General features: G+C 35.3%; 1 protein-coding gene across 2 annotated transcripts in view; it reads right to left on the reverse strand.

Annotated features, from left to right (window-relative positions):
• The window catches only part of MAN2A1 (mannosidase alpha class 2A member 1), a 170,410-nt gene that overhangs the window by 38,005 nt on the left and 113,589 nt on the right, over window positions 1-18,816 (reverse strand). For both annotated transcript variants that reach the window (XM_036886849.2, XM_057492745.1), the window contains exons 13-16: window positions 7,563-7,728; window positions 5,925-6,143; window positions 5,042-5,164; window positions 1,790-1,904 (exon numbers count right to left, since the gene is read on the reverse strand). In XM_036886849.2, coding sequence (XP_036742744.2) covers window positions 1,790-1,904; window positions 5,042-5,164; window positions 5,925-6,143; window positions 7,563-7,728 — 623 coding nt within the window. The remainder of the gene's footprint in view (window positions 1-1,789; window positions 1,905-5,041; window positions 5,165-5,924; window positions 6,144-7,562; window positions 7,729-18,816) is intronic.

Consider the following 18,816-nt stretch of genomic DNA (forward strand, 5'->3'; position numbering starts at 1 on the left):
AAAAATTTTTCCAATATACTTGCTGAAAAAAAATCTGCATATAAGCGGTCTCATGCAGTTCAAACCTGGGTTGTTCAAGGGTCAAGTGTGTAAAGCTCGACTGAGAATCTGCAATTTTCTGACATGCTGCTCCAATGTTTACTGAGACACAGCCAACCCCTAAATATAACCGATGAAAAACAACAATAAAGCAAGCTTGTGACACAGTCTGTGTGGAAGTATGAACCAGGCTGTATTCAAGAAGAACTTTTCCACTAAAAACCATTTGAAGCAAATTTAAAAGTAAATAAGTGCATCTCCTGTGGGATAATGCTATTTTTTACCCATAAAATGAAACATTTGGCCATAGCTGAAAGCTTAACTTTAGAGCTCTCAGAGATGTTAAATGATGCCTTATGCAAGAGTAGGAAGGGATGGTCAAAAATATTGTTTCTGACTTAGAGGTTTTGGGAAGCTCAATAAAAAATGATTTCAGATCTACAGACTTCCTGCATAGTGATGGCAGAAAATGGCAGAAGTCACATTTCAGGCACACATTTAATGTCTAGTGTGATTTCTCCATCTTCCAGAAGACCTTTTACTTCAGGATTCAACCTATGAATCATGGGTTATTCTGAAAATAATCACATTATTACCTAAGAAGGTGCATGAGAAAATTTGTCCATACTTGAAATTCTAACAAAAGGCAGACATTCATGACATTGAAGTTAATAAAAGTTAAAATTGGAGCAAATTTTAATTTAGACACTGAAATCAGAAAACTGAACTTCAGCTAAGAAATTCCTTGAACAAAGTACCTTTTGCTTTCCCACAATACCTACCTAAAAAGCAAACAGTGTTTGCCCATACACTTTATCATTAGTTTTGAAATGCTTTATTGTCTACCTGTATGAAGATTCAGGGAAAGAATATGTTTTCCTTTTCTAACTTATTCAGCTTGGCTAAAAGCAAAGAGGAATCTAAAGTGGCACTTTTATGAGGTTTTTTCTAAGAGAGTTGATACCACAGTAAATGGCCTAGTTATCAGAACTAAATTTGTGGTTGGAAAAAGTACTCCATTCTAAAAACAGTGCATTTAAAATCCACCAACATAACTACAATTCTGAGTATTTGAGAACCATAGTTCCATCCAAATCTTATGGAAGAACCAGTGCCACACCCATGATTAAGTTCCTGAATGGATCAAAAGCCTATTTCCTATCACTTGTTTAATAAGGATGCTGCACAATACTGCCCTAAAAGCAATACACAATTGCCTGATTTTATACTTGACTGGCTAGAGTTATAAATAAACAGAATTTGTATAGACTGTTTTTTCTTTAATGTTAAATTCCAGTAACACATGCTCTATTGCAATACATTCTATTTTTAAGGCAGGGTGTGTGTGTGTGTTTGTGTGTGTGTGTTGGAGGTACCTAGTGATCCACTAATTGAAAGACATATTTGATATAATTTTCATTTTAGGAAAATAAAAACCCACTAAGCTCCTTTTCGAACTTAGAAACAAAGTTTCCAGTTAATAAGCTCATGAATAAGATAAATATTGCAGTAGGAGAGATAAGATATACAGAAGAAAAGAATATGTAAACATAGGGAGTTAAATATTTTACCATTTTTTATTATTAAATAGTAAATATTGTATTTTAAATCATATGATAAGTATGCCATGTTTAGACAGATTATATCATCTCCAAAAACCAATTGCTAACTTATTAAAAACAACACAAGAAAAGCAAGAATTCTAGAACCAGTATTCATATGTTTCACAACTGCATTTCTGTTTTCTTACCCTGTATGTTGTACAATCGGACTCTGTGGGTAACATGTTCAAAAAAGCAAGTCACGTCTGAATACAACCTTCCATGTTGCACTATGACAAAGGGCAGTGTTGTGTAAACATAAGGCTGAAGAAGAAATGACATTGTTAAGAAAAATATTTTGGCTCCTAACTCTTCCAAGAAATGTTTATTACAGTTTCCAAAATAGCAAATACCTGTCACCTGATATTTGCAAGTTTAAGTGAAAACCAAACCTTACAAGGTATCATCAATACACACATACTATAAAAACTGAATGTAAGGTTTATCATTAGACACAAATTGCTGGGAAATGGAAAATGAAAATGTTTACAAGTTCATTGGCTTACATGATCTACAAATATTCCTCCCTGCTATAAAAATTTCTAATTAAGATCCTTCTATATTATCCATACATTATTTATTAGAAATAACAATTGTTTACAGCAGTGACCTTTTCCCAGGCAAACATTTATTATAAACAAAGCCCCCTAATGTTCAGGGGTCAGGGCAGGTGGCAAAGATGACCACAGGGAGTCATATAAGCCAATAGGAGGCAGGATTCGGAGGCAGGATTCAGAGACAGGGTTTAATCACAGTTAGGCTTGCTACTCTGACACATGCTGCCCTTTTACTGAGACGAACTAGCTGAACCTACAGCAAGTTTACAAACTTGAAAAAACTGTGGCAAGCACTGGCTTAGTTTTCATTATTTAGAATCTAGATTCAAGAAAATATGGGAATAAAACACACAAGTTATGTAACACAGGAACACATTTAAAGCATTTAAGAATAATTTTACTTTCTTAAGTATTACACACCTTATAAAGCTCACCAGTAAGCATACAAAGCTAGACTTACAATGTCAGCAATTGACGTAGCATAAGATTTCCAGAACTGTATCATTTTCTTTCAAATTTAGCTCTTTGGCTAGAGAAAACTATTCTGAAATTAATGCAATACTTGATAGTTTACAAAGATCTGGTACCTAATCGCCACAGAGCTGGAAAGTACCAAGGGGATGAAACCTGCCTGGTGCAGCGGTTTCTGGGCCCTGGCCTTCTGATGTAGCTGGCTACTTCTTTCCCTGACATTCTTTTATTTTGTAAAAATATAATTGTTTGTAAACATATTATAGTTCTCTTTATCTTTCTATCTAACACTAGAGCTATTTAAAGACAAAATAATTTTAAATAAATTAGTTGCTATTGCCCATGAATGATAGTCCATAGAACAGCTAGAACAGTCAATCAAAACAAAATGCCTGTCCGACAACAAACGCTGTTATGTGAGTAAGTGTTGATATTGCTTATACAGATGACCTTTGAACAGTGTGGGGTAAGGGGCACCAACACCCCTGTGAGTCAAAAATCAGAGTGCAATTGTTGACTCCCCAAAAACTTAACTACTACTATTGACTGGAAGTCTTATTGATAACATAGTCTCTTAACACTTATTTTTCATGTTACATGTACTATATACTATAATCTTACAATAAAGCTAGAGAAAAGAAAATGTTTTTTCAAATTATCATAAATCTCCAAAAAATTTTCCAGTGTATTTATTGAAAAAAATCTGTATATAAGTAGACTTAAGCAGTTCAAACCATGTTGTTCAAGGGTCAACTGTACTTGGGATCCACTGCCCACCCTGTAATGCCTATTATGAGCTATAATTTACTTTTAATTCCTCACTGATTTAAAAAAGTAAAAATAAACAACAATCTATATTTGATTTGATTAGGCTTTCCTAAATTATAGAGCAAAAGTAACCTTTTCAAGAGACAGATCCTTAGACAACAATGCATGGAGAATATTTAACTCATCTTGAAGTGAAAAAAGTCTATGTAAGTAGAAAAGCAAAGGAAGACATTTCTAAAGAAAAAAATATAGAATTAACTGTACAAAAATTAAAAACTGTAAAACAAAAATAAAATAATTAACAAATTAAATGACACACTGAGGGAAAGAATACACAGGAAAAAGAGAACTCATAGATTCGTTAGTCCTATCAGTAGAAAGATCTTAAACAGGAAATCATAAAAGAAATATGAAAGATACATGTATCAACAAAGTTCAACCTCCCTGGTAATCACAAAATGTTAACAATAAAATATTTTTCACCTATTATTATAGGTAAAGCTCTTAACATGGCTAATTCTCAGTGCCTGGAATGGTGTCTTAGAGAGCCACTCTCAGAAAATGCTGGTTGGTGGGTGTGAATACTTATGCAGCCTTTCCAGAGGGAAGGTAAGTAGTACATATCCAAAGTAGATATTTTTAAAAGGCCTCATCCACTAACAAAAAGGACTTTTCTAGGAAGTTATTCTCAGGAAATTATCACCCTGCATGACAAGAGTGCTGCAAAGTAAGTTCGCACAATGTTGGAGTAGTAAAGTATTGGTAGGAAATCTACATATGCAATAACAGGAAATTGTTTTCACACCTGCACATACCTTTTGGTGAAAAACATTCAAATTTTACTCTCTTAGCAAATTTCAATTACAGAATACAGTGCTATCTGCTATCAACTATAATTGCCATATTATACATGAGCCTCTCATACCTTATTCTTCTCACAGCTCTAAGTTTTTGAGTATAACAGAGTGTATTAAAATTGTGTTTTCAAAGAACATCAGATTGTGAGACTGTCACAATGAAAAAATATGTACATGCAGTAAGACGAGACTTGAAAATGGGGGGAGGAAAGGGATGTGCACAGAATAAAAGATAATAAAAAACACATCAAAATGTCGGCAGTGGTATGCATGGACTTATGGAGTATGTTGGTAAATTTTATTGTTACCTGCATTTTCACAGTGTGCCAAAATTTGTATACACTACTTTCCAGTCGAGGGTGGGGAAAAAATTTGTTTTTCAAAGTGCTAAAAGTTAAGGAGGAAAATGGCCTAAAGGGCAATCCATTTTCCCCATATGGCTGGATAATTTCTCTAGATATGCTGTGCCACAGAAGTATGCAACACCACAACAACACCCTAATGCTAACTCAAATCTAATTTCTATCCATGAGAGCACTTGTTCACTGCAGAATCCTAACTGAATTCCAGCTCTGAAAATCCTGTGTTTATCTAACAGTCAACTACCAACTGATAAGTGTCAATGAGGAGATAAAAGAGTGGAGCCAACTCATCTATTCCTAATACATGACAAAATAATGAGGCACTTATTTTCTCCTCAGTGTTCTTTCAGTAAGTGCTATTCATTGCTCTGCTCATCAGCACGTACCTTGGCTTCCCCATCAGGTAAGAAGAGGTAGGCACCACTTTTGTCCTTTTTACTCGTGGTTCCATACCATGAAAATTGTACTTTTACTTCATGACGTTTACCGTCTTCTTTATTTACCATTTCCTGAGGATAAAAAAAAATTTTCAGGCAGCTCACTATTAAAATATTAATGATGTTGCATCTGTTTCCATGTATCTGTCAATTAAAACAAATTACCTTAGGATAGATTAGGAGATGCTAATATTCAGCCTCTATTATTCACAATTCTTGGATGAGCAACCAAAATTTTATACTTAACCTTATGATTTATAGTCTTTACAAAAAGTCAGAACATACTTCATTCAACAAGGAAGAAAGAGATACACGAATTAAGAGATCTAGATGGTGCTTCTCAAATTTTCAGTAGTAAAGGAGCAGGTTTATTTTTCATTTCTAATATGCATGGGCAAGGATTTTTATCAAGTACAACAAAAATGAATTATCAGAAAAATTAAAGTATTATACCAAATACACACTCATATTTGTTATTATTAGATTCAATAGGCATAAACTCTGTCAAATTGCTTTCAAAGTTTCCATAAGCATTTCTGAACAGTCACAGCTTCTGAACCTATCTTATATGAACATTTCTAAACAGTCTCAACAGTCAGAGCTTCTAAACTTATCTTGTGGCCCAGGAACAGTTCACGGAGCAGCATTACCCACAGATCACACTTGTCAAGACCAAGTGGTCACTGTGGGCCACAAGATGAAGGTACATATAGTTCATCTATTCATTATCCCAGAGTATTTGCCTCAATGCTTCCTTCTCTGCATAAGTAAACTGCACATATTATAATAAAAGTGATGACTTCTATGAATTTTCTAACTATTCAGAACATACCTCCAGAAGCCCAGATAGACCAAACCGAAGTTTAATAAAAGAGTTCTCTAGAGTTATATCTTCTTCAGCACTTTTTATATTCTTCATGTTGAAAATTCCTTTGTCTTCTATGTTACCATTATACAGGACATACTCAGCTAAATGTGGTTTTGAACTTGGTGATTCCAGAATTATATATACTTTCAGTCCCAATGGTGGCATTTGTGCTAGAAAAGAGATCTTAAAAGATAAAGAAGGGAATTAATAAAAGAGAAATGTAACCCACAGAAAGGAAAATCATTTGTACTTCTAGTAAGAGCAAGAAACCACCACATTCTAAAAGAGAATATAACACTTCTCTATGTATTGACTATTCTATGTGTCTGTAAGATAGCTCAAGGGAGCATGTATACATACATAAATTAATATGCTTCTTTAAGTTCTATGGTGAAAAAGCACACCTCATGTTTCAGTAACTTACATGTGGAGTATCCAGATCTCCATTTATCCAGGAAGCCTAACAACTTCAAATTGGTATGACTATTAAAGGCACTAATGTTTTCATCTAATACATCAAATTATGTGGCTCTCTTCAATTATCGTTCAGTGCTTTTAATGAACACACAAAGGGGAAAACTTCCTATGAATATAAGAGCTTACTAAGAACAATGATTTTTCCTAATTACCAGGAATCTTGACAATACTATGGTATTTTAGTACATTAAAAATAAAAACAGTAAGCATAGTATTATAGACACTAAGCATGTTAGTTCAGCAAATGCCAGTTATCAAACCCCTACAGTCTAGCAGCCACAGAACAAAGCGTAAAAGATGCACATGGTATAAGACAACTCCCCTGCCTTCCAGGGGGTCTGGTTCCATTTTCTAGATGGAGTGTTTCCTGTAAAATCTGACCAAAACTTGTATTATACTTTTCCTTTCTACCTAGAGGATTATGACTTTGTAAGAGCAGATAGCAATAGCTTTTAATGAACAAAGAAATTCTCTTTTAAAGAGCTTTTAGTATACGGCTGTGTCTTCACAAGTACAGTTTAATGCATTCCAGACTTAAAAGTTCAACCTTTCTAATGGTGTAGGGGGTTCAGCTTAATATTGCTTATTTTAAGAATGTCCTCAAAAAATATCTATTACTTAAGTCCATATTTTCCATAATTCTATCTGGGAAAAGAAGCATCTTACTTATTTTAGGAATTCTTTCTTTCCTGGTATGTTTTTACCTTTGAAATGAAAAGTTTAAAGTATCCAATGCTACTTAGAAGGGTGGTATTTATTTTAATTTCAATATGCATAATTGTCATTAAATTGAGTTAGACAAAAAAATGCAAAACTGTATAATGGTTACTTCAAGAAAAAGTTATACATTCTTCAAAGATATATGATATGTATATTAATAACAAGTATTAATCATAACATGCAATATACATACTAATAAAGATACTAATATTTTGGGAAACACAGGATCACTTTCCCTTTAGTATCATTTAACTGGTCAGTTAAATAAGCCCTCTGGTATTTACAACTTGAACCACTTCACATACACCAATCTGACAGCTCAAGGGGGCATGTCTATATATATAAATTACATACTGGCTATGCTCTTCTTATGATGCCTCTTTAAGTTCTATCGTGAAAACATACCTCATAGGCCGTCTGTGAAATAGTACTTGCTGTATCCCAAACTGCACTCACTTGAATTTCCACAGGCTTTCCTGAAGCGGAAGATACTTGCACTGTGGGGGAACTCACCCAGACTGAGACCATTGAATTTCGGTGCTGTTCTGAAGGATTATAGACCACAAGATACCTGCAAAAACAGCTGCTTCACTATTGGGGTCTCCAAATAGTTTTACTTCTTTCACACTATTTAAAAGATCTCAGCTCACAGACAGTCACAGAATTAACACATGGAGAAGAATTATAAGGAACATTCTGGTAAAACTTTTGGACAACAGGCAATTTCATAACAATAAATACCATGCCATAAAAAAGGGTAATGAAATAATGATTCACTTTCTAAGAATAAAATGTTATGCACATGGAAGACATTAATAGAACTAAAATTAAGTTATTTCCATGTCCCCAAAAATACATGTGTACATATGGTTGTATTAGTCCTTCTAAAATAATCAGTGCTACTCAACTAATATTCTACATAAACTTGTCTGTTTGTGATTTAGCCACAATTAATTTCAATTACAATTTTGACATTCACTTTAGACCACTAAAATAGAGTGAAAATGTTAAGTCTATATATACATGCAGAATTGCCTAATTCACACATGTATTTTATTTACAGGGTCCCTTATTATCCAAGAGAGTTTGTTCTGGAAAAAAAAGCCATTTGAAGTGAATCCACTTAAAATAGGGACTAAATTTTTATGTTAAATAATAGTTAAAAAAAGATTTGACTGGGATTTAGCTAGGAAAAGAAAATAAAAACTACTAAAATAAATTTAGGCAATATTTGTAACTATGTATACTTCTTAGAATGGACAAAAAAGAATTAATTAGGGATTTTTGCAGAGCTTTTCCAAGAATATTTTATATGAGCACATTATGATATCTTTTACATAAAACTTGATTTTTACAGGATAGTTTTAAACATAATATTTGTAAAAAATATTCAAGGACTTCATAATTTTTCCTAAGTCCTCTCTCAATTCTCTCCCATTCAAATAATTCTCAGTTGGTTTTCTCAATAGTATTACTTAGCTAAATCCACACTGTTTCATGGCTTTGCCTGTGAGTAGAAATGTTCTACTCTACTGACCATCACATCACAGTCATCATGCAATATGCAGCCTTTGCAAGATAACATTTTACTCTTTAATAAATTTGCATCATATTATCTTCAAATAAATCAAAGGGCATTTCAAAGAGGATGTTTCACTAATATTATAATGCACTGATTCATTAATGAATACTTTCATGACCTGAAATACTCTGTTTTCCTATGCAATTTTATAACTTTAGGAACTCAAACTGATATTGGTATATAGCAACTGCTTCCTCCCCTGACCTACAGTAGATGTCACAGGGATGGTGGAAGCAAGCTAGCATCATTTATTTAGTGAATCAGAAAGCCTAGCAATGCTCTTTTCTCCTACACTTCATATATATTTCAACTGCATTGCAAACTGTTCATTAAGAAACATAATGAATAACTACAGTGGCCAAAACCATAATGAAGAACAACTCGAAAGCACAAAGAACAAGGCAGGGAATGGAGCACAGAATTTATAAATCATCTGACTTATATAAATTGTTTTTCAGGAGAAGAACTTATGATTGAAGCAATTCACTGAGATACCAAAGGTGATGATATGACAGTAAGAATATCTCTAATGCCTAATAGGCTTATGGTATGCACCAGGATCATAAGACCTAATTTATATCACTTACATTCATTAAGATTCCATATGTAAACTAAAGCCATGTAGTCAAAAACATATTTACAAAGGACAGCAAAGCCTTGAAGTACTAGATAAAACCCAGTTTTATACAGAAGCAATTCTCAGGAACACTGAGGGCAATACCCCCTTGGAAGGTGCACTTGCCAGACTTACCTGAGGGATCTGACAACCTCTTTGAACCCTCCCACTGCCAGAGCTTACGCTGCATCTGCCTGTTGTCCCATCGCTAACACACCTGGAGAACCATAACTGCCAGAATTCATTGTTACCGATGGGACTGTCCTATACTCCTAAGGTTCACCGGGGAATAAAAACAATTGAGGATCACTCATATTCTCAGCAACAGAGACGTTCAAACCAGCACCCCGGAAATGACTGATTTGCTACTGAACACCATGCTCCCAGAGGCTCAGAACTCTAGAAGACATGGTCTGAAAACTTAGGCCTCCTAATTCTGCAGAAGACCTGAGGCACACCCAGGCACTGAGGCTAGAATTCCCACTGGGAAGTTCTCTGGATGCTCGGCTACACAGAGCTGGTCATAAAGGCTCTGATAATAAGATGTAACCTGTACCCAAATAATAGTCAGGTAATAAGCTTCCAGGGCACTGATTTCTTCCCATGGGGAAAAAAATGACTCACATTTAAAGTAAATAATAATTTTAACCATACATTTAGTTATGTACAGTATCAAATCACTTTTTATTATAAGCTATGAACTAGGTTCTGTTTTGTTTCATTTTATTACTAATTCATATTTGACCATAATGATGCTTCTACTGTACTGAATGGTTACATAATTATCATGCCAGGAATTATTCAAAAACTAAATGTGTACAGTACAGAATGAGCATGGTGATGCACTAAGAAAGTAGGTTTTTAACATAGAGATTCAGAGTATGTTTTTCAAGTCCATCACAGCACAAATTCTGATCTATGTTCAGTTCACATAAAGCACAGAGAAAGCTTCATCATGTATGAATTGTATTTCCTTTGGAAATTAGTACACCATCACAAATTAACTCAATTTTCATTTTTATCACCATGTTTGGTAGTCAAACTTTACACTGATAATATCCCTAAATATGCATCCTTCTAAACCCATCAATTATTAAAAGAACCAACAGATTTCAGTATCATATCATGATATCATACTCACTTATTGAAAAGTAATAATATTTGATCCACACTACAAAAGAAAAGAGTAATATCTGTATCCTGCAGATGGGGATAGTTAATTTCTATTTTACCTTGGAAGTAACTGTATATGAAGTTCACAATTTTTTCCCCCAATTTTCCTCACATTTGCTTGTGCTTCCTACTTATCAGCTGTCATCAAGTCACATCTGGCCTCCTAGTCTTCATTAGGACACCAAGCCTCCACAGCTTGGGATTACAGGTAATTATCTCAATTCCCTGTATGCAAGGAACAATCCTCATCTCATGAAGACAAAGTACTCATAGGTTACCTGCCAGTCAAATGAGAGGGCAGACTGACCTAGTTCGGCTAAGAGAAAAAGTAGAAAAATCAAAGGACATCTGTATGCTCATATCAAAAAGGGAATCGCTTTATGGAAGACCTAGAATTCCACTGTAAATATGGTTCTGTCCTTCTAGTCTCTATCAAGGACAAGCATTCTTTAGAATTTCTTCACTGCTTTTGCAGAAGTGTATCATGTCATGTTAAGAAAGACAACTATGGCCATCCAAATGCTCTTTTTGAGGCAAATACAATCAGCACCCACTATAAACAACAGAGTAGGACCACATGGGTACCCTTTTAGGACTGTGTGAAGGGTTGAATGGAAGGAATATGCCTCTTGGTCACAGTGACCTTCAAGTTATCACTTACAGAGTCCTTCCTGTATGTAGGGCCCAGTGCTCAGGCCTGGCAGGGCACCCTACCAAACATAGCCTTTCATCTCCCACTGGACACCTAAGGAAACTGAGTGGTCAAAACCCTATTGGAGCACCTAGAATTTGAGAAGCTGTGGACAAGTTATTTCATTTCACCAAGACTTAATACCCTCATCTATAAAATCAGAAGACAAGATTGTTGTTAGGGTTAAATGATAAAATGTTTGGAAAATCACATAGCTCAGACATGGCACAAAGTAAATTTCAAGAGCAATTAAATCTCTCCTGTCCCTTGCAAGACCCTCTTGGTATCCTGCCCAGGAACTCTGGAACATGAATCACATCTGATGGCAGAGCGAATGTTTTAATTAACTCAGGTCACTGAGCTGTTTTAAATGCTTTTTTCGTGAAAGGCATATATAAATCTAAATTTAAGAAACTATTAGAACCACACATGTGATAACATAGATCCTTGAAACAAGAGTTCAGATAACATGGCAGGAATGTGGCAAAGATAAATTTGCACAGGGGCACAGAATATGTGCACATGCAAAGTAACCACGTGGTGTGACTAAATCAAAAAGCAAGTAAAAGAAGGATAGAGAGAAGGATACTTCCTGGTATGTGTAGTTACAAACTTAAGAATGTGACTACATAGTTCTTATCTTGGAAGTATAGCCTAGGAGGGGAGGGAGATGGGAACTGTCAAGTTCAATATAATAGGGTAGATAAGACAAAGGTATACACAGAGTGACCTGCAACAACAAAAAGACAGCAGTTAGGATGATTAGGAGTTAATCAGGAGAGCATTCAAAAATAGAAAATTAATTTTCCACAAAAGAAGCAAAATGTATAATAAAGAAAATGACATTTACTGAGGGAAGTAAAAATGAATAAATGGAGAAGTATACTTTTATAGGTGAGAGAACTAAAATATTGCAAAAAAGACAACTCTCCTAAGATTAATTCATGAATCTTATTATGCAATGCTGATCAAAATCCCACTGAAATCCTTCTGTTGGGGGAAAGGTGGCACAACAATTCTATACCTATAGTCATAGACGGTCAAGGCAAAGAGCTACACAGATGCATTAAAACAATATGCCGACATTGATTCTAGATGAATTAAAAAATTTTAACATAAAATTTGATACAAATGAGTGGGAAAAATAAACATATAATTTATGGTATACAAGATCATTCTAACCATTAACAGAGAATACAGCAAAGCAAAAGCTGGCAGATTTGATAACAAAAGCTTAAAACATTTTCTATCTTAAAAATAAGATTAAAGAATAAAAAATAAAAGGAGATCAAATTTGGGAAATTTGTGAAGTGCTCTTACAAATCAACAGAAATATAAACACTCAAGTAGAAAAAAGTGAGCATTTTTCTTTTATCAAATTGAAGTTGAAAAATAAATGATGTTTCCACTTCCAGGAGAGATGGAATAGCTCACAATAGACAATAGCTCTCACTTCTATTGGCTAGCTAGAAAAAGCAGATAAAATACAATCATCATCTGCTTGAAGGCAACAGAGAACTGCTAAAGAGAAACAAGAACTTCAGAAAAGAGAGCTGCCTTCTTTAGCCATTTCACCCTGGGGCATACCAATTCTCAGCCCGGGACAGGCTGAGTCCCATGCCAAGCCCAGTACACAGCCTAGAGGAGCATCGCTCTGGGGGCAAAGAGGCCAAAAAGCATTTAGGGGGGACTTAGGAGGATTCAAGTATACATTTGGTTTTCTCATCAATATGTGCCAGATACAGGGGCCACATAGATAGGGAGGCTTAAAACCTAAAAAGAAAGTTTCTGAAAAGTACAGCAGAGACATCTATTGAGATTTTAGAATGCACCAGAGGGTAGGGTGGTGCAGAATATGCCAGGCTATTAGTGGAAGATTTGGTAAGCTAGATGGAAAAGATGTTGAGCAGCTCAGCCCTCATTCAGCATAGTCTTTGATTAGAGGAAGAGTGAATGCTCTCTAGAAGGAATTTTCTCAAGCCATAAAAAGTTTTATACACAGTGTCTACCACTTAATATAAAATTATATTAAGAATATGGAAATTTTCATATCAAAAGACATATCAAAAGACAGAGCCACATAACTAAACACCAAGATGAAAAAGACAGAATTAAAGCCACACATGGTCTGGATACTGGAGTTAACCAATAAGACTTTAAAATAATGATTAAAATGTCCAAGGCAAGAGAAAAACATGAATAAAATAAATGAAAAAAGATAAAGAATTTTACCACAGAAACTGAATACATTAAAAATTAACTGAATGAAATTCCAAAAGGTTAAGTATTTGAAATTAAGAACTCAGCAGATATGTTTAACAGGAGATTTAGCAGAAGAGAAGGAAACTGTTGACAGGGAGAGTTTCTCTAGATTCTGGGATTATTAGTGAATATTCTGCAACTACTTTTTATACTTCTGGATGTAAAACACTATTCTACAAAAAGTATGTATTTTTAAAATCATCAGAAAAATACAACAAAACCCTGCAACTTTATAAAAAGAGGTGGCAGGCAAAGGAAAGTAGGGAAATATGTATAGAGTGATTATAGGAACAAAGGCTCAAATATAAGAAAAAGGATATTTTCAGGACATACAGGTTTTATCCAATACTGCCAGAATCTCCATAGTAAAGTTCACTCTAAAATGCCAATATATGGGACTAAAAAAGGAGATAAATCTCAAGTAACAGTGAGGAACAGAGTGTCCTGAAATCATTACAAGTAGCTCAGACCTTATATAGGTTATTGGGAGTGACTGGAAGGTTTATTTCACACGATCAGATTCATTTTCAGTATATTCTTCTAGCTGCCAGGTGGAAGAAGGATTCAGGGAGTCACGACTCACAGCAGGAAGACCTAGGACATAGCTACAGTGGCTCAGCTAGAAAAGGTGAAGATCTAAATTACGGGAGTGGCAGAAGTACAAAAAGAGGAACAAATCTGAGAAAACGGTAGGGCATCTTAGCAGTAGAATTTTCTGGATTCTTTGGAGAAGGCTGCGTAAACCAGAAGGAAATGTCTTCTACAACTTGTTTCCAGATAGAATGGGAAAGATATGGTGGTGCCCTTAACCAAGATTCAATGCCTAAGGATGGGGTAGTGAGAGATTTCAAGATGAAGGTGATAAGTCTAGGTTCAGACTTCTTGAATGCAGGGTGACTGAGGAACATCTACAGAGAGCTATCCTGATGCTCCTAAATTAATTATCTAAAACTCAGAATCCACTTACTTACTGGTAACACAAAAATCAGGTTTCCAGGTATGGTATGCAGAATAATTGCCTCCCTCTACACCTCCAAACATCCACATCCTACTCCCCAGAACTTACGAGTATCTTACCTTACATAAGGCAAGAGAGACTTTGCAAATGTAATTAAATTAATAATCTGGGGATGGGGCAATTTCCTGGATCTTCCAACTGGGCCCAATGTAATCACAATGGTCTTTATAAGAGAGCTACAAGAAGGCCTAACAGAGAATAAGACCATGTGACAATGGAAACAAGAGGCTGCAATATGAATGGAAGTGGCCTTAGGCCAAGGAATACAGGTGGTCTCTAGAAGATGAAAAAGGCAAAGCAATTCTCCCCTTAGAGCTTTCAGAAGAACCAGCCCTGCCAACACTTGGTTAGCCCAGTGAAACTGATTTTGGACTTGTGACCTCCAAAACTGTAAGGTGATACATGTGTGCTTTTTGTGAAGAGACTAAGTTTGTGGCAATTTGTTACAGCAAGCAACAGGAAACGAATACACCAGGTTACACTATTCCTCTTGAAAATGAGTGCTAAGCTCTGGTTTCATACCCAAGGACTGAGGCTTTTCACCACAGAACACTTAAAATCTTGAGGGCTGGAAAGGGGAGCAGGGGAGAGGGTGGGCAAAGAGCAATGAGAAGAGGTTGGGGTACTTGGAACTGGGCCCCAAGCAAGGACTGAAATGAAGTGTGTCTACTCCCTGACCCTCTCGCCCACGAAGTCCTCCCTCCCACTTCCTCATCCACAGGCTACCAGGTCTGATGGGCCAAATTCCCCATCCCCATGCAAAAGTCCACAGTGAACAATAGGAAAAAGCAAATGAAAAAAAACCCAAACTGTATTTTGTAAAAAACAAATGACTGACAGTCCCTTACTAACCAGGGTGGTTAATCTTAACCTTTTAAAATTCTATTTTCTAACCTGTGAATACATTATACAGACTGTTCACTGGAGAGTGAATGCACACATGCAAAGACTTTTCATATACATCCCAAGGCCTCCCCAGCTTAAAAACTTTTCTATTCCTATAAAGTAGGTCTTCTTAAGTAAGCAAACTGTTTTTCCATAAAAATCTCTCTAGAATCTCTACAAGAAGAATCTTTCTTATCTTCAATTATCAGATGCAGGAATTTATTTTTTGCAAGGTGAAAAATTAAAAAGATGATGTTTTCTGGAAGCTTGTAGAAAATTCAGTAATAAATATGGCTTCATCTAAGAAGAAAAACATTCAACGCTGAGGAATAGAACACTCTTTACTCTCTTGGCAATAAAAATCAGGATTGTACTTGAACATAGTAGTATGTAAATGTTACCTGATCTTCCTAACACAAGAAAGTTTATTTTGTTATTTTTTCCTATATTTAGGAGAAATGACTTTCTTAAACTTCATGGACAAAAAATATTATGAGTCCATCATCCCAGGGAGAGTCATTTGTCCAAGGTCAAAAGATTCAAAAGGAAAGTAAACAAGTGTGCTGCATGTATGATTAAGCCCAAAGGTAAAGCTGCCCTTCATAAAACAGTAATATAATAACAATATAATATCAAGTTAATTTCTGAAAAATACTATCTCAAATCTAAGAATTCTATAAAATATTACTAATAAAAGCTCTTGGTTTAGATGAAAAGTGTGAGACTATTAACTAGATATTCTAGAAAACTGTATATTAGAAAATATTACTTGAGTGGAGAATTTTGCTCATTTATAATAGACAAAATAGCAAATAAAAAATAAAACTATCTTAAAGGAATACTTTAGTTATTTTTAACTGAAGTAATTTTGACTGGGATCTTCAGATGTAACAGTAACAACAACGAGGAGAACAATAATACCAACAGCTTGCACTCACTGAGCCTTTAGACTACGGCTTAGTATACAGAATGTGCTTTGCTTGAATGAACTCCTTTCAGCTTCACAACCAACTGACCAAGTCCTAAAATCATACCCATTTTACAGATAAAAAAGAGGCTTGGTATCCTACTCATAGTTTCTCAGCCATTTAAGAGGTAGAGCCAAGACTCAAACTCATGCAGTCAGGCTCCAAGGTGCTCTGGAGGTAGAGAAGGTGGCCCTGCTGTCCTCCAGGGGATCAGACACTCAAGGTCACATGCACTAGCAGCCCAGATGTGCCATCTGCAGCACTCAGAGCCCCATGTCCTCAGCCTCCCTGACCACCTTCATAGAGTCTTTGTATGCAGCACGGCAAGTCATTAGCCACCTGCTATGGCAGAACTGCAGTAAATGGGGTTTCTCTGAGCTGATGACGTTGAGGCTACTTCCCCGAGCTGCTATAATGACAACACAGCTGTTCTTTCACTAAGTTCTTACTTTTTCTAAGAGGTGGTGGGATGCAAATTGCCATAATAAGTGTTCGTTTTGCAATAGTGGTAATATTTTGGAAAATAACTGTCTATGTTTCAGTTATTGGATAAACTTGCCTAGTTCCAGAGTTGAGTTTTCTCCCCAAAAACTTCCTTCCCTGTTTATCCAAATGAATGCTTTACATATGATTTTTTTTAACAGACAAGAAAACTAAGTGTCAGTTGGCTGTGACCCAAGGGATCACCCACTTTAATTCCCTCTATACCAACACATACAGCAAACACAACTGAAGTTTCAAAAAAAAATGAAGGTTCATAACAGAGATGGGACAAGAATAAGCCCCCTGACTCTCAGTCCAGGGCTCCCTTCACAATACTGTGCTCTTTCCAAGTATCTGACAGTGAGATCTGCCTAAAACTCAATGGTATGGAAACAAAAGGGTTAGTATCAGAAATGCTATCAGAATTTACAGCTGCACATGCACCTCAGTACTATAAATTAAAGTGTTAACTCTCAAAAGTACAACTGCATATTTCAGGGCTTTCCTATAATGGGAAAAGCATTTCTAAAAGCATAGATATAACCAAAGTAGAATCAACATGTAATTGTATAACTTTTATAAACAAAACTAGAACTGAAAAATCCTATGACTATTCCCAGTGCATAACAGAATACAGCAAGTCAATAAAGAGGATAACTATTCCTTTCCAACTAGTCTACAACTTTTGGACCTAAAGCAATAAAAAGAAACAGACACAAAAAAATTGTACATAATTTGGCTGATCCCAAGAGTATTGTCACCAATTAAGTAGCTTTCACTCTGAGGAAGTTTTGCCTAAAACAAAAATGCCATCTGTTTGACCTAAAACATTAAGATTTCTATTATCTTGTCAATTCAGAAATCACATCTGTAGCCATTTTCTGAAAAGACAGCAAAAGACATTATATTTATGGGTGACTGCTAAGGAATGATGTTCAATCAAAATGCAATTTTCATCTACTGGAAGAAAATTTCATTTCTCCAATAACTATAATGCTGTAACTTTAGAGGAACACATACTACATAAACAGGCTAATTTTCATGAATAAAAAGACCTTAAAAGTTAATGCAGTAAAATAAAGTTGTTTTGTTGCTGAAGACAGAAATGACAAATATGTTTGTATTCATTTTGTATATCTTTTTACACAACCGAAATCTATCCTGTGTGAGGTCTTCAGGTGAATTCAAAACAGCTTTTTATGGGTGCTACAGCTCTTCATGCTAGTGAGCCATAGTCACGTAAGAGGTCAAAATATGAAAACAACAAAATGCAAACCACTTTCTATTTTCACTTTTAGACATAATATTGGTCCTGGGAAAGACACTCTACAAGCCAATGAACCGACTGAAGAAGATAACAGAATGCTAGAGAAAACATCACTCACAATGTAGGCAAATGCAATGTCACAAGGGATAAAGAACATGTTTGGAAGAAACACACACAAGCCATCCAACTACCTATAATACTTGGGGTATATAAGAAGTACCTAAAAAAACAAAAATCTAAAACCCAGGAATGTTTTAGTTTGAAAAATAGCCCAATTTCACATAGAATTTCTTCCCTAAAAAAATAAAATAAATTAATGCTACTCTCCAAATAAGGTTGAAATAAGTCCAAAGGCTCTATTTAAAATTTTTCTTTTACCACAAAGTTGTGAAGTGTTCTGAAGTCCAAGATGGGCTTGAAGCCCTCCCTGACTTTTTCAGGATCTGGATACCTTCACTAAAATCCTTTTCCTTGTTCCTCTTGTAGTGCACGCTTTATTAATCTGCATTTAGAAGGAAAAAAAATCTGGTTCAGAAGAATAGAAGACTTTGAAATATGCCACATCACTTCAGTCTATGCTCTGAATGCTCTGAATTGCTTTGAGTCAATAGTTTTATGTTAGCAATTTCAGAAGACATGATGGACACAGGAAAAGAGAGGGGAACAGAGGACTAAGTGTGCAAGAAACTAGACAAAATATACAACAAAGAAACC

This window comes from Manis pentadactyla, chromosome 2 (assembly GCF_030020395.1).
Source record: "Manis pentadactyla isolate mManPen7 chromosome 2, mManPen7.hap1, whole genome shotgun sequence".
NCBI lineage: Eukaryota > Metazoa > Chordata > Mammalia > Pholidota > Manidae > Manis > Manis pentadactyla.